At 43.6% G+C, this 16,994-nt stretch overlaps 1 protein-coding gene across 2 annotated transcripts; it reads right to left on the bottom strand.

Annotated features, from left to right (window-relative positions):
- Positions 1-4,619: 4,619 nt before the first annotated feature.
- On the bottom strand, positions 4,620-10,488 carry LOC147628687 (ALA-interacting subunit 3-like). 2 transcript variants are annotated; one of them, XM_086813898.1, is made up of 8 exons: positions 10,171-10,487; positions 7,173-7,231; positions 6,979-7,053; positions 6,762-6,875; positions 6,544-6,614; positions 5,339-5,666; positions 4,964-5,253; positions 4,620-4,803 (listed from the first exon to the last, which is right to left on the bottom strand). In XM_086813898.1, exons 1-8 carry the CDS (start codon positions 10,229-10,231, stop codon positions 4,749-4,751), a joined length of 1,053 nt encoding a protein of 350 aa, XP_086670024.1. In that variant the 5' UTR covers positions 10,232-10,487; the 3' UTR covers positions 4,620-4,748. The 2 variants fall into 2 exon arrangements, with proteins under 2 accessions (XP_086670024.1, XP_086670025.1); XM_086813899.1 differs by lacking the exon at positions 4,620-4,803 and having other exon boundaries at positions 4,960-5,253; positions 10,171-10,488.
- Between the last annotated feature and the right edge of the window lie 6,506 nt (positions 10,489-16,994).

Raw genomic sequence — 16,994 nt, 5'->3', positions numbered from 1 at the left:
TGCTGGATCTTCTCGAGCTCTTGCATCAGCCAGGTACAGAGGCTGATCAGGAACTTTCTTTGGTCTGGGCGGGACGGTCAGCCAGCCCGGGCAAAGGTTGCATGGGCAGTTATTACGCTTCCGCTGGCTCAGGGAGGCTTGGGCATTATAGATCCAGTCGATTAGAGTAGAGACTTATTGGGGAAGCTTATTGTTCGGGGGCTGCTTCTAGGCGCTGAGCCTTGGAAAGAGCTTGGCTGCAGGCTCGGGCTCCCCCAGCAGGGGGCACTTGGGCACCAGAGATTCGCTGGATCTTCATAGAGATGAGGAGGACAGACCTCAGTAGAGGATGGGAGGACAGATTTGCTTTGAGTATCCTGAGAGCTTGGGAGCTGCTGAGACCGGGGCTCTCTCAGCGAGGACCTCCTTCTTGTGTTGAGGAGGAGGACAGACCTCAGTAGAGGATGGGAGGACAGATTTGCTTTGAGTATCCTGAGAGCTTGGGAGCTGCTGAGACCGGGGCTCTCTCAGCGAGGACCTCCTTCTTGTGTTGAGGAGCGGGCCAGACAGCCGCTCATCTGGAGCCCAGCGGTTCAGGGTTATATGCTGGGTTCTCGGCCTCGTCTAGTGGACCTTTAGCGGCAGGCCTAGCATGTAGTTTTGGAGACTGGCAAGCCTTCTGCAGTCTCCCAGAGGAGATCCAGTGGAGAGGCTGAGTGAGGGGGGTTGATTATGAGGGATGATATTCAGGAGGCACTCACAGAGGAGTGGTTCACGCCTTTCGAGCTAGTGGCCCCACGGTGGATGGGAGCCTTTACACAGTTGGAGATCCTGATTGCTGTCAAAGCTTGTGCTGAGGATGGCAGATGCCTCTACTATGAGATTCAGGATGAGGGCAGACTTTAGAGAGTGGAGGTGGAGTCGCCTTTGGTTGCAGAGTGCACCTTTCAGAGGATACGGGTAGTGGCCGCCGCTTCTCGGAAGTGGCATATTGACCCCGACCCTGAAGATGTGCTCCCGGATTGGCGCATATGGGCATATGCAGCGCGCCCCTTAGCCCGGCTACAGTGGGACCCTGGGGAGTACGAGTGGCATGATCCTTATGCATCCCTTGAGGCCACAGAGATCACCTTTTTCCAGTATACAGTTCGGCTGGGGCGACATATTTTGACGGCGAGGAGGATGGTCTCTCCAGCTGCAGCAGCGGGGCATTGGCGGCTACAGGGACTCTCACAGGAGTTCCTGGAGGATTTTTGGGCTCGGCTCTGGGCTAGTCGACAGGCCCACAGGATCTCGATTTTCCAGTGGGCTGGTCGCCCACCCACAGGGGCTCAGCAGTTGGCACCTGGCTTGTTTACAGCGGTCTTCCGACGGCCTGCGTCCGATGCGGCCACCCTATGGAGACACAGAGACATTGCCTTTGGGATTGCCCTCAGGCGCAGCAGATTTGGCTGCGGATGCTACGTATTCTGGCCCCCCTCTCTCCAGAGGGTATGTTTACGTGGGGCGCCGCTGCATGGTCGACTTCGTCAGGGCCTGCTATGGGCTATGAGATGGAGCAGGACAGTCAGGCCATCAGATTCATTAGGGGCCAGCCTCGCCTGGTTCCGGCACCGGATTTCTCGTCCGCCAGCTGGACACAGGAGAGGGATTTACGATGGGAGCTCCTCAGCAGCCTCACCATCTGGTTCACCTGGAGGGCTCGGTGTTTCACGGCCTTTGAGGGGAGACTGGAGCCCCCAGCAGAGACTGTACGGGGGATTTGGCAGGAGTCGATCCACATCCTGCGAGAGGACAGTATGACCGCATCCGGGGTGACTCGGATAAGGCGATCTTGCGGCGTCAGGCCTTTCACACCACCTGGCGCAGCGGCCCCTTCTATACCCTACACACGGGATCCCCCCGTTGGCATTACAGGCCACCTGTTTGGCTTTTTCCCCCCTATTGTATGATTTAGCCCCTCAGTCCTTGTACTGATGCTTGTATTTTGCAGCACCTAGGGAGAGTCTCCCGGGCTGCCTTGCTGTATTCACTGCTCTGCTTCTCTTATGAGCAGGAGAGATCTTTTGTAGCCCTACGGGCGTTTTTATATAACTAATGAAAGGATCTTTTCTCGGGGGGAAAAAAAAGGAAAAAACGCGATGATTTCTATGAACCAAGTGCAAGTCCCTTCCTTGATCTGGCCACGTGACCTACGCGTTCGGTCAGAATAGAAAGGATAGTTAAGGCCTTGACCCGTTAGTTCAGATTTTTGTTAGAAAATTTTCCTGGAGGAATCGTGCGTGCTTTCAGAGCGAGGGAAGTTTTTTCGGTCTCGATTTCGGAGGAACCGCTGGATTAGTCTCTTGTCCGGACATCCGTGGGCAAGGCCTCGAGTGGGAATCTTGCCCCACGTAAGAGGCTACTACTTCCACTGCCAGCGCCCCGGAGAAGGCCGCGTGGAGAGGGCAGGGGTCTCACAGAGGGGGACGGATTCATTTTAGCAAAGAACAACTGCAACACTCAAGGTTTTCCATACACTGGTTACTATACCCCTGGTAGTGGTGGAAGAGAACACCCCAAACCCTTCAACATCCCAAGTCTCATCTCCACTTGTGCATACCATCACCTCAGGTGACCCCTAACACTCCTCTCGCCTCGTTGCGTCGTCAACCACCACCACCACCCCTTAAACCATTATGGAGATTCGAAACCTTGCTGATGAAGATGAAGATCACTCCCAAATGTCATTCTCCACAACCCATTAGGGATGTTACCAAGAAGGAGTGGGTACCCAAGAGTACCCTAGCTAGCCAAGGAATGTATGATGCCTAGACGAAGTCTAGGCAACCACTATTTAGCCAAAATCCAAGGAACATACAATGCCCAAACGAAGCCTAGACAACCACCATTTAGCCAAAAGCCTAGCCTTGAGCAAAAATGTGCTAAGCAAAAGCCTCAAGCAAAAACGACTTCTCCCATAACCTGAGCCTCAAGTAAAGCACAGCTCGAGCCCCACTGGATCCCTATTAAGATGTTAAAATCTCAAGGCTTCTATGATGATCGCTCTTCCGTTCAGATCCTAAAAAACTTGCAATCTACACCTCGAGCTTCTAATCTAAAGAGAGTTACACAATGATTCCGAATCCTAGTTCGTGCTGCCCATTTTATTGGATCTCAAAAAAGCTACCATAAGTGCAAGGCTTCTACAAAGGGGACCCCTATATTTGGATTTCAAAGTCAAAGAAACATGTTACTATAAGCCTCTATAACCACACCATCAAGGGCTAAACCAAATACGGAGTGGAGACCTAAAGTCGTGCCTCCAACACCACCCCCAAATCTTAGCAAGGAGTAGCTATCGCCTCGCCTCTCATGCCAACACTACCTCCAAAGGAGTCGAAAGAGTCTGTCAATACAAGTACAAGAGGCAATACCATGCTCGTGTGCAAGGGCGCCTTACTCGACCTTGTTTTCATCAAAGAGGACCCAACACCTCCAAACGTCCCCAAGAGAATCACCATGATTCCACACCACCCATGTGTGCCACACCAACACCAACTAGAACTGGAAGAACAAAGCTTAATCAAGCGCACTCTAACAAAGCCTACAACATTGATGTCAAAGCTTTTGCCATGGATTTGCAATCAATTTTTTACTTTCGCTCAATGAGCCCACAATATACCTTTTGGATGTTGATTTTCTTAGTTTTTTGCAATGGCCCTCACCTCCTCCTCGTAAATTTTAAGTTTTGATCCTCCTTACTAATATGGGACCAAAATTCTCTTTTACATTAATTAATTAGTTAGAAAATAGGAAATTGATGGGACCTTGGTGGGATGACCTTAGGGGAAAGGATTTTAAAAAAAACGTGGAGATGCCGCATGGGGATGGTTCTTCTCTTCTCTGTTCAATCGAGTCTCTCTTCTCTTTTTCGTCAGTTCTCGCGCAGCTTCTCTCTTTGGCGCGACTCCTGAGCGGAGGTGCTGGGCGGAGGTGCTGAGCGAAGGTGTTGAGCCCGACTGTTGGGCGAAGGTGCCAAGCCGGGTGGAGGTGCTGAGCCCGACTGTTAGGCGTAGGTGCTGAGCCAGCCATGCTAAGGTTCAGTTTGAACCTTAGCATATTTATTAATTAGTGGGCACTTAGCCTGAATATTATGTGGATTCATAAACATGTTTTAATTTTGTTTGGGTGTGGATTCATAAACATGTTTTAATTTTTACTCTTTATCACACCGTTTGCTTTTTTTTTTTAACAACTAACTTTTGACTTAGGAGACCAATTTTGAGCAGCTCGATGAAACGATCACATTAGGTATTTATTATCTCTTGTCCTCGAGTGTGAATCGCAGAATAATAAACATCCTTAAAACTAAGGTCATAGAAGACATATGTGAGGATTGTTGTTTGATGGAATTTGGGTAGTTTGGGGCTCTGCAAGGGGGTTAGTTAAGGGTGGATCGCTCAACAAATGTGGTTGCAAGTTCCTAGGCAAAAAAAAGGTGAGAGGGACAGACAACTATTGAGCTTTGTCTTCATCTTAATTTCTTTTGTATTATTGGTGTGTCTATATCGGTTAGCTGAAGTCTTGCAATATTCAATCAATTGATTATGTGCTATCCTTGCCACTTTTAGCATCTTGAAAGAAGCAGCTGCTACAAGTTCTAATGCACAGCAAGATTCTGTAATTGCTAAAATTTTGGCAACAAGATTTGTGCCTCCACTTTCTATATAAGTACCAAGTGCACATAAGATGCTACAAAATGGGATGCTTTTAACCAGGCTAATGCCTCACATTTTTGATTCTCTTATATTCCAAGATAAGTATTGTGTGTCACCAAGAGGCCTGTTCATGCAAAAGAAAACCTGAAGTCAATGACATAACAGACCAAATTTCAAAAGCCATGCTGTCTTGCTTTTCAGTAATGCATACACACACACACGTGTGTGTGTGTGTGTGCGTGTGTGGAGAGAGAGAGAGAGAGAGAGAGAGAGAGATTAATTACCTTGGATGCTTTAGATGAGCTGCCAAAAACAAGAGAGCCAAGAAGATGCAAGCGGATCCCACTGTGATGTAAGCTAAGCCCAGAAAGTCGTTCTTGCCACCCAGCCAACTGGTGGTAGAAAGAACCAGCTTTTTCTTCCCACCAAAGCTGTAAGTATTGTACACATTATTGATCTCGACTGTTATGGTCGTGTTTGTTTCCAAGTCTTGCTCAATCCTGCCGTAGAGCTTCCGGAAGTTTGGTAATGCCGCCGTCCTCATCCACACTATAAGGTCCTCATCTTCACTAAGCTGTATACAAACATCCATAGAACCTTAATTTGACACTAGATTTTAACTACTTCTCAGAACATAACCTAGAATTTAAAGCACTTACAGGTTTATGTGGATCTAGCTTTCCACCTCCAATCAGAACCCCACTTCCATTAGCATTATTGGGGAAATTGACCGGGTACACAGTTGCACCAAATTTGTGCTCACGATCACTTTTCCACGAGATTCCTGTCTTGTTGACAGATATATTAGCGGAACCATTAGTGGTAAAACTGTATGTATCATTGAACAAGCTCCATGCTATCAAACCGCATGGAGTTATGGGCAGGCTGCTGTTATTTTGCAGGTTTTGCTCGGGCTTGCAGTTTGCAGTGTCCGTGGCCTTGCTCTCACCCTTCAATAGCTGAGTGTCGCTCCTACTCTTTACATACCTGCAAAAGCATTCCCGTGACCTGATGTAAGATACTCATTGGGCTGGCTGCTTTAGCATACATGCGGCTACTAGCGGAAGCAAGGGGCATGATATTTGCCTTTCCCTGTCTATTTGTCGTCAGAGAGTGGGGCGCAGCAAAGGGAGCAAAAGCTACATCTACAAAGAAAAAAACAAAAGATCCCTAGGCATGTTGGAGGAGCAACCCATGAGCACAGATCCACCCAAGTTTGAGGTACTCCACGTGAAGGGATCAGCTTAGTACAGACAAGAGCTTACAGCCAGTACCAGAGCTCCACCTCGTAGGAGCTTAGCCAACGTGTGGGTTGAAGGGTTTTAGCACTGCTTCTAATGTACGCCCATTCTCCCTGTCAGCGAGAGAAGAAGATCTCTTTCCACCCATGAGTAAGGCCTAACAGCCCGCACTCCTACACAGGTGTTGCTTGTGGATGCTTGTGTGTTGAAGTCTAATCTATCTGTTCACACGTGCACTGCACTAGTAGTCTTACAGGTGGGCTTTGGATAACCATGCCACTGTGAAAGTTGGTGGTATGATCAACCGACCTCACCATGAAGTCAACACTGCAAATATGGTCCTCTTGGTGGAAGCACTGGTCATTGCCATAGCCCTTGGTGGAAAGATGAGTGAGCTTGCTCACTTCCACTGTTTGTCTGGCTTCTCTGAAAAATTGAAGTACAAGTAACCTTGCATTTGGTATATCAACAATAAGGGCTCGACTAAAGCTTTTTTCCTGGCCAACCGACTAGTGGCTAGGGCTCACACATCGGCTTACTAGGCTACTTCATGAATGCACAAAAAGACAATATTGATACCCATGACCAGCCATTACATACATGGGGTCGAAATCTCATATTACCTTCTATGATTTTGATAATAATTATCTAGCTCATAGTACACGTATATTGGTTGCTTCATCTGCTTTGGAACCTACAAGATGGAGAAAAGACCCATTTTTAGCCATTACTTGAGGACCACTGAGAACCAAATGTACAGCAAGTATGCCGAAAAATATCCATAATTTTTTTCAATCAAATCTGTGCATCTGATGTCTCTCGTAAGGAGTTTGGAACATACAGTTATTTGTTTGGTGCACGTCTTGTTCGTTTCGATACTCTGGATAAAGCTCACTTTGTCTGTGACGTTTCCGGGGACGCACAAGGCATCGTATCGATATACAATCTCAACAACCTGCACACGCATCATTCAATCTTTATAAGAATACTTCTTCACAATTTTTGTTGTACCGTAATTCTGTTAATTGAAAAGGTGAAGTAGAGGGAAACAAACATACACTGTTCGATGCCAGCAATGAGACCACCCCAATGGGGATAAATATCACTCCAACTAGCATGAAGATGGTGATAACCTGCACATTGATGTAGTAAGAATATGGGCCCTTGTCCCAGTGGCTATCACACGACACTGCCCAGAGGGGGGCGTCATTGTTTAAACAATCATGATAAAGACAATTAAGTATTAGCTCACCCATCCTGGTGTTAACAAGGGCTTCCAAGCAGGTAAGTCCTGCTGTAAAAAGGGTGACTCTGCACCATACAAGCAAAAGTTACACTTGAACAAAGAAATGTTCTTTCTCAAATAGCTAGTCTTCATAACACATCCATGCATAAATCGATAGATACATGTATACATATATAAAAGGCTCTTGGGCCTATGTGCTCGTTGAGGGTAGAGAAAGAAGAGAGATCAGCGGAATGTGATTCCTCAAAAAGACATACAATGAGCTCAATGTTACCCAAATATCCTATGTCAAACAAGGATACACTGGCCCAATCCGGCAGTCATCATTCTATACCTACGCATAGTCGACAAGAGAGATGCCGTTCGTATCGGGCGATTGTCCCCTTCGCGGAGTCCCTCTCCATCAGATTCTCCGAGCAGTTCCCGCTTGCCTTCATCGGCTCGATGTCGAGGGACTACCAATTTGCCGAGTTCTTCCTCCATGCCTCGTGAGCAACGAGCTCAACTAATGAAACTTCTAAAGCCTCCCAAGTTCAACAGGAAGATGGACGGAGAAGTCATAACCAACTGGACCTGCGAGATGGCTGTCGTGTTGGCAGCACAGGTGGTTTAGATATTTTTAGCTCCATTTGGTGTGTACGGCTTTGACGGGTGCCGCTCTCTTGTGGTGGGAAGACCACCTTACACACCACTCCATGCTAGAACAAAGCACATTGAGGTGCATTATCACTTTGTGAGGAAGAAGATTCTAAATAGATATGATATATGTTAGCACAAAGGATCAGATAGCTGACATCTTCATGAAGGCATTAGGCACAGAGAAGCTCCACAGGTTTAGGAGCTTACTTGGAGTGCAGTGTGGAGTTGAGCTCAACTAGTGCTACAACAACAGACATTAATGACCCGCCTAGGTGATAGCTTCCGCATTTCTGCCACTGGCATGGTTGGTAAGATTATGGTTAATATGTCGCCAGTGGATGACAAACTGTGTGACAGCCACTTTGGAGTACTAGAGTTATAGCCTAGTTATAGCGTCAACTCATATAGTTGGGTTCACACTATGGACCGACCATTGTATGTTATTGTAGGAGAGTACTTTCTCTTTATGTATGTACTTTGATCTTATTAATTCTTTGGAGAACTGTTGTACAATGCTTGTAAACAAGTGATATGACTGCCCAACGCAAGGATGAGGAACACCATACGTAGGCTGAGTATCCACCAATCCAAGCACTACCTTCGGGGCCACTTATGCAAGTCCAGATAGCTGTAGGGCTGCACATATGCTGGTTGGGAATGGAAGAGGAGCTTCAATATTAGCCTTGAGAGGATGAAAACTAGCTGCTGATTTTATTGACTTGAGACTTTGCTGTTTTCTGAATGATTTATGTTGAATATATGTGATTGCTTATATATGATGCTAGGCTGCTGGTCAGCCAGTTCATGTGGACACAAAAATGCCCCCAAAAAATAGCATTAAATGCTGTGCAACCAGCATTTAATGTTGTGCATAGTCTTGCTGCCCAATTCTGCTGCTGGCTGACTGCTCTACTACCCAACCTGCTGCCTAGACTCTAATGCTGGCCGACATGAGTCATAGGACTCCCTCATGGCGTCGGCTGCCTCGAGAAGAGTTCAGGGCTGTAAACAGCCCTTAACCTGGCTTGTCGACTAGAACACCAGCCATGGGCTACCCGTGGGCATGGTATCCTGACCTATATGCTATTACATGCTTCTAATGCAAGACCTAGGCTAAGGCTGACTGCTACATGCACTAATCTGATGAATTCTCCAAGTGGGTTAAGAGGACTGACCTCTATGACTAGGAGACTAACCTGCATGACTGTCCCTGGATTAAGTAATAAGGGCTCACAATGGGGTCACACCGTACGACAAATATTCCTAGAAAAAGGTATTACTTATGTACAAATGTTGCACTAATGATTATGCCAGTGTGTCACTATGTACCCCAGTGCAGGGCGGACGTGACACTCGCACATCTTCGTGTAAGGACCATTTCAAACCATCCATGGATGACTAAACCTGCTCTGACCATCGGACGGTCCGTTGGGGCAAGGGCAAAAGCTTCCAAACCGAGCTAGATAATCCGTTATCAATTCACCCTATTTCTATGAAAAGTGCTCCCACTACCACTTGAGCTCACTAGAGTAGTCCACAGGAACAATGCGGCAATCATCCCAACAAGTAACAGAGGTGGTCTTCCCACCACAAGAGAGTGACACTTATCAACATTGTAAGCACCAACTAGAACTAAAAAACCATTGAGACACCTACTGCTGCCAATGTGGCAACCATCTCGCAGGTCTAGTTGGTGATGACTTCTTCGTCCATCTTTCCATTAAACTTGGAAGGCTTTAGAAGCTTCAATAACTAAATTTATTCCTCATGAGGCATGGAGGAAGAACTCTGCAAACTGGTAGTTCCGTGACGTCAAGCCAATGAAGGCTGTGAGAATTGTCTAGAGAATCCGATGAAGGACTCTAAGAAGGGGACCATCGGCAACGCGAACGACATCTCTCCTGTTGAGCTCACAATGACAACTATCTAACCGGGAGTGAAAGCTTGTCCGACACATCCATACTGCATCCAAAGGAGTGACAAACCCTCTTCCCGAGAGTTTTGCCACTTCGTCCTCGGAATCCTCTTGGCCTTGCTAAGAAGCTCGAGCCTCGGTAGATGCCAAATCTAGAAAACCAGCCATCTCTAGCCACTGGAAACGATTAGACATGGCCTCCATATTTGCGTTGAGGCACTAAAGCAACTCTACAAGTTGTCACGAAGAACTAGGAATAGTATGAGAGGGAGAACCCAAACTAAGACTTTTTCTAAACCCAACCTGTGCACTCCAGGAAGCTAGGGGCTCTAGCAGCCAACACGCACAGGTGATGAAAATTTTCTTGCATTAAGTATTGATTTGTATCTGCTGGAAATTATTCCCCTTCATTTTATACAAGAAATGTAAATTGGGAGACGGAACTCTAACCTTTTGGCCGCTTGGAGTTCTTCTTTGCTGTTCCTGCCGTCTGGCCCCCATTGGAACTCATCACAGGAGGAGGAGGAGGAGATGTGGGACTCAGCTTTGGATCAGGCTGAGCGTCGTTTCCAAACGAAGGCAAACTTGATGACGGCTTCCGCGAAGCCCGAGAGAAATCCAAGCGAGAGAGAGAGAGACACACACAAACAGAGGAAGAGAGACACACAGACGCAGACGCAGAGAGAGAGAGGGAGAGGGAGACTCGAGAGAGAGAGAGGGAGGGCGGGGTGCTCAGATAATGATCAAGGGACCAACGCTCAGATGATGATTAAGGTATGGCTCCTATAACGCGCTTTGAAATTTAGGCGGCTGCCTTTTGTTTGACTTTCACCGCAACCTTGTTTGACTTTGACCGCAACCCGAAGCTTCTATGATTCCATCCAATGCTCGAAAAAACCATATTTTTCAACCAATCCAAATAAGTTAAATATATTCGCTTTTTTTTACTATATGCTTGTTTTATAACTAAAATATATAAAAAACCTTTTCTCAAAATAAGGGTTACTTAAAATCTCATCCAATTTTTCTTAATTCTCGTCGGTAAAAATACACTAGTATTGGACCCGTGCATTGCTACGGCAGGTAGAGTTCCAAAAAAAATAGGCTCGGTTTCTCCAAGATTTAGGTCATGTTTTAAGTAAACACAATACATTATTTCAAGTGACTTCATATATACATATCTCAAAATAACATCCATGTCTCATAGATTTATAGCGAAAACAAAAATATCATAGTAATGTAGCATACGAATATGCAAAAAAGGACCAATATTACATATTCTCAAAATGCACCACAAAAATATCATAGTAATGTAGCATACGAATATCATAGTAATGTAGCATACGAATATGCAAAAAGGACCAATATTACATATTCTCAAAATGCACCACAAAATACGTATTCTCAGTCAATAATGTCAGAATCAACAAATTGAATTCTTCTCTTATGAGAAGGATCATTCATTTGTCTGCTCTCATAATACGCTCTCTATTGTAAAGCGGTGATCCATCCCGCACATGCTCTACTATCGATGAATGCAAAGGACCTACACAAACGACACAACGATAAATCAAATCTCAAAAGGATCTGTACATAACGACACATCAATAAATAAAATCTTAAAAAAATATTATAATAGAAAAACATAATCAAAATTACCTCGTACAATAGAACATCGAGTGGATGGTACATGAGGAGCTCTAGTATAAAACCCATAACGAATATCAATGGTCAATACTCCTCAAATGATGCAAAGCATCTGTCCATCTCTCTCCAAAACAAATAGACACCCCACTCAGGAACACCGATCCCGTACATTTCGATGCCTTCGTCGACAACTCTTACCATAAACGTATCAATGTCATGCAATATCGTAAAATCAAAGCAAAACAAATAGGTTAGACAATTATTTATATATAAGTTCAAAAAATATTTATACAATGCCTAACAATTACACTTATACTTACCCATCCCTATAAGCATCAATCATAATCCCTGCTACATGACCCGCAGTAATAGGAGCTGACCATAGCGGTGGCTTTGTACAGATAGACATCAGTATAGAATGTCATGTTCCATACTTTGTAATCAAGAAAAGTTATGCAAATATAGAGAATATCTCACCTACTATCCTCGACAAAGGCATGTTCAATGTGAACGTAATCTTAGACATGTCTGTCAAAACATAAACAACAAAAATAAGTACTTTTACCATGGACAAATATGTATAAAAAAAGAAATCACAACAAAATTAATCAAATTGCATAACTTAAATAAGAAACCTGACTTGTCACTCTGAAGTCATCAAGATCTCCTTATAAACAATATTGTTTGTTGTAGGTGTATAACTTTGAAGATCTGAAGACTCCACATTAGTGTTATCCTCAAGTAACACCTTCACAGCATGAGGAGACCGTGCTCGTGACAACGCGACATACAATTGCCCATGAGTAAACACTAGAGTCACCAAATACAACCCCAAGACATTTAGGGTTTGGCCTTGTGATTTGTTTATTGGCATGCCAAATGCCAGCCGCACACAGGAAACTGTCTCCGCCTCATGGTGAATGGTAGTTGGGTGTCGGTGCATATAAAGGTAATCCGTGGAAGAAATACTCTTTCACCAACTTTAGTACCAGTGATGATGATTTCAGTCTCCAAGACTTTAGAGTGAAAGGCCTTACATATCATGCGTGTACCATTACAGAGTCCACGTCTTGAATCCAAGTTACGAAGCAAAATAACAGGAGCTTCTAACTTTAAAACCAAGGAGTGAGGTGGATATCCGCCCCAAAGGTCGATTGCATTCAAAAAATCTGCGGACTATAAGAATGAATTTTCATCATTTTCAAGAATTGAATCTGCACTGAAATATTGCTTAGACTCACTAGGCATTGCATCCAAAGCTGTCTTATTCACAATATCCACTTGACTGTTTATCGGAGTAAGAATAGCACGCTCACTAAAGTATGAAGCATATGTCGTAGTGATAGCCAGTTCAGAGTATACCCAATGTACCAAGTCTTTAAGAGTCGATCTTTGCAAGACCATATTACTTGGTAGTGTCACCATCGTATTATCATCGCTACAATCCACTCCATTCCCAATACTCATCATGACCCACTGTTTAAACTCATTGCATCCATTAGTATTGCTTGATTGAATACGTATATTTCCAGTTAACTTTAGAACTTTGATCGAGTTCCATAGAAAGGAACGACACAATGCTGCATTAACAATATCCTCACGTTTTCCCTTCATAATAACAAGCAAGATTTGTCTAAAATCTCCTCCCATTAATACAACCTTTCCACCAAATGGCTTATCTGAGAATAATACATCTTGTAAGCTCCTATCCAATGCTTCAAAAGCATAACGATGAATCATTGGAGCCTCATCCCAAATAATGAGCTTACAAACTCTCAAAACCTCTGCAAGTTGTCCATGTACAGGGATTTTGCAAGTTGAAGAATTGTTTAGCTCCAGAGGCATCTTGAATCTAGAATGTGCAGTACGTCCATTCGCCAAGAGTAGAGAAGCAATACCTGATGAAGTATATATCCCTTCATTCTTATCTAATATCTTAGAAAAGAAGCTTAGATTGCTATGGTCTTTCTTCAAAGAAAAAAACCAAAACTCCATAGCTTTTATCTCAGAGAAAGAATAGTATGCCGTAGTCGTGTAAGAGAGAAGGCTATTTTACCATAGACCTTAGAGAGAAGAGTCACAGTACAAGTAAGAGGAGATAAAGATTGGGGATGATTGGATGATTTCAATCATAAGAGAAGGTATTAGAAGACTCTATTCTCATATGTCAAGTTCTAAAGCTCTTGTTAACAAGCAAAGGCAACGATAAACGATAAATTTCTATAAGGTATATACATATTTTGTTTTTCAATTACATATCATTCTTAGGGATTCAGGTATGGCCCCGGCTTCTCTATTAATTGTTGATAGTGATGCAGTGGCCAAAGCAACATGCCCTTGTCCACGTACTCGCGCAAGCAAGCAATTATACAAATAGGTCTTGCCCAATCCCCTCGGACCATCTAGGAAAAAAATGTCACCTGCATCTGTCGCAATTGCATGCATTACAGCATCGAAAGCAACACGCTGGCTATCTGTTAATGTTGACTCCATAGCACTTGACAGGTTAGATTGTTCGATAGTATCAATAGATCTCTCTTCCAAAAGCAATCTATTTTCACCCAAGACTTCCCAATCAGTTCTGTTTAGTGCAGGCATTCCTTCAAAATCTGCCACCAATGTCCGTCTCTGAGCACGAAGAATTTATTCTAAATGCAGTAGTGCATGAGTTTCAGCTAATTGTTCAATACCAGTGAACTGACCCCTGCTTCTCGATAACTGGTATAGAAAATCTTCTATCATTTCTTCTCGAAATCTCTCCCACAATATTCCTGGACAAGAAGGCTCACAAAATAGCAATATAGTACCAAAAAAGACATCTCAACTGCAAGGCATTTTGCATGGATGATGCTTCCTCCATACATGCAACCCATTCAGAATCATCTTCCAGTATCCCTCTGGCAATGCAAGCTGCCTTGAAAGAAGGATAGATGTGACCATTGAGCGAACGCAAATCTTCAAATGACTTAGATCCTTTACATATTGTAAGAAGTAGGCGAACATAGTATGCCTCACCTGCCAAAGAAGCTACAAAGTACATGCACCCTATAGTGTTTCCAATCTTTCTTTTGGTCCATTTCTTCAACTTGGAGTTCCAAACCCATTGTTGAGGGAAATCACTATACAATGTATTGTTTGCTTTAAGATGTTGATTATTACATGTAAACCATTCAGTCATAGTAGTCTTGCCTACATTTTCCCTCTGAAAAACATCTGCAATATTATCATCATCTCTAAAGATAACATTATGACCCCCATCTAAGTGTACCTGCATTCGTTGCACATCAGGCTTCTCATTGTGTAAATTATACTCAAAGAGTCTCTGATGCAGAGACGTAACGTGCATCCAAATACCTATGAATCTCATCGACTACGCAAGCAGCATTAACATCCCCACCTTGTACAATGCTAAATCTTATTGTTGCTCTGTCATGCCCCTTGTATATGTACTTGTAAAGATATTTAATTGTTGCTATTGTTGAGCATATTTCCACATTTACATGAGCATTATATGTGATTGAAAGATAAGGGTTATATGGCACAACCCATCTATTATCAACATTACACTTTTTCAATGCCACAGTTCTTCCATTGTTTCGATGCATATACATGGGGTAACCACTCTCATCCACAGTAGTCTCTTGTGCAAAAGCTCGTGGATAATTCCTTGTGCATTTCCCTTTATCCATACAAATTGCACTTGGATTGAATGGCCCACAGAGCCCATAGATATTGCAATGCAACATGACATCATGCAGAGTAGGAAACATTTGCTTGTCAGGCAATTCGGCACATACTAATCTGTCATAGTCTTGGACAGTCTTAGGTTTATGGGCACTATCCAAGATCAATAACGTGTGCGAATGAGGCAATCCTCTTTTTTGGAACTCAATGACACTCACATATCCAATCACCTTACCAAAGAGCTTTGATGATTCTCTATGTTGATATGGGTAACTCAAGACGTCGATTATTCCATATGCAAATGTGGGTATGTTGGGGCACCGATGAATCCTTGGTTTCTGCTGTTATAATGCCATGCTTTCTTACTTTATTCCAAAAGGTTTATAACGAAAAAGTTACTTTGAATGTGAATTGCTCTGATCATCCACCACAGGGTCTTTTGAACCAGGAGCATTGGTTTATTTTAATGTTCCTAAAGATTTTCAGACTTTGTCAATGGGAAAATGCTCGAATTTATCTCCTAGATATTGTGGTCCATTTCGAGTTATGCATCGGATTGGCACGATTGCGTAAGAACTTAAACTACCTCCAATTGTTAGAGTTCATCCAGTCTTTCATATCAATAGATTGAAAGGGAAACTGGGAGGTGAGGATAACAGAGTTACTCCTCAAGAACTCGTTGAAGTCGAAGATTTATCCTATATTCCACATGAACCTGATATGGTACATGAATTCAGGGAAAGGAAACTTTGTAGTTGACTTATCCTTGAGGTTAAAATTAGGTGGAAAGATAGGGAAATTGAGAATTCGACTTAGGAGTCAGTTGAGATTGTTCAGCGCAGTTCTCCTTCTTTTCATTGCAAGAGTGCAATGTTTTGAGAGAGGGGAAGTATGTTATATGTACATTATGTGTGCTATGTTATATACACATTATGTGTGCATATACTAGGAGGCTAACCCACATTAGGCTTGTGAGCATGGGAGCATGGGAACAAGCTCTAGTGGACCATGGGTTAGGACTAACCTTAAGGGTTAAGGTTAGGGTCAGGCATCCAAGGGTCACACATGGGAAATGGAAAGTCAAGAGTCACTTGAGGGCCCTCCTATATAATAGGGGCATGGGGCACACTCAAGGGGGCTTGGACCTTGGAGGCTTGGAGGCTTATGCTATGGTCTCTTGTGTAGAGGTTCATATCTATTCATCTACCATTTCACACTATAGCTACATGCTATTGGATTGGAGTTATACCACTTGATGTCATGGGACATTAAGGTAGAGGTATGATGTATTTCATTATTATTCATGTGTGCATCCCTTGGGTGGTTGGGTGGTTGAGTTTATGCCTGATTTATGCATGTTTATGCATAACAATTATCTAGAGAGATCTTAGGGTTTTAACACAAGTACTCTCTTACCATCTATTACTACTCTTTCATCAAATATACTAGCTTCTTCCTTAACTCCATTCAATGCTGCAAGTACTGTAGGACCCTTGTTAAAAGAAATCATGTTCATAGCCAATCTCGTATTGGATGTTGCAAGAGGCCTCGTTAGCTCCATCAAATGTTAGTCTTTTAGTTGCATTATAAGAAGCCTTATTTCTAGCAATGAAGCGTCGATACCTTCTCGTAAGTCTCAAAGTTTCAGCCAATGACATCCCGAAATAAAGTCCATTTGTCATTTCCCTTATTATTTCTTTCAAAAGAGTCCTATTTCTAGCAATCTCACAGCAAACACTTCTAGCACTCTTGTTAGATATCCTTTTGTCTCCACCCAGGGTGAGACCTCTAGATTTAGGTAAATACATCAAAGTTTTTTTTGCTACTTGTTTTTGTGCAGAAAAGGTATCGTTTTCTGCAAGAATCCTATGAGTCTCTTGCATCAATACATCACGGGTATTACAGGTAACATTATGCACCCTTGCATCACAACAATGAGGTTC

Source organism: Cibotium barometz, chromosome 19 (genome assembly GCF_041138505.1).
Source record: "Cibotium barometz isolate CiBa-2024 chromosome 19, ASM4113850v1, whole genome shotgun sequence".
Classification (NCBI taxonomy): Eukaryota; Viridiplantae; Streptophyta; class Polypodiopsida; order Cyatheales; family Cibotiaceae; genus Cibotium; species Cibotium barometz.
Note: the sequence above shows the minus strand (reverse complement) of the source record. Positions and strands in the feature narration are given on the sequence as shown.

What these genes read in the sequence shown, in the direction of transcription:
- LOC147628687 (XM_086813898.1), bottom strand. Translation starts at nt 10,231, where the DNA reads ATGAGTTCCAATGGGGGCCAGACGGCAGGAACAGCAAAGAAGAACTCC. An exon ending in CGTGCACCAAACAAATAACT is followed by an intron (nt 6,615 to 6,761) that starts GTATGTTCCAAA and finishes TCCATCTTGTAG; the next exon opens with GTTCCAAAGCAGATGAAGCA. An exon ending in AGCTAGATCCACATAAACCT is followed by an intron (nt 5,254 to 5,338) that starts GTAAGTGCTTTA and finishes GTTTGTATACAG; the next exon opens with CTTAGTGAAGATGAGGACCT.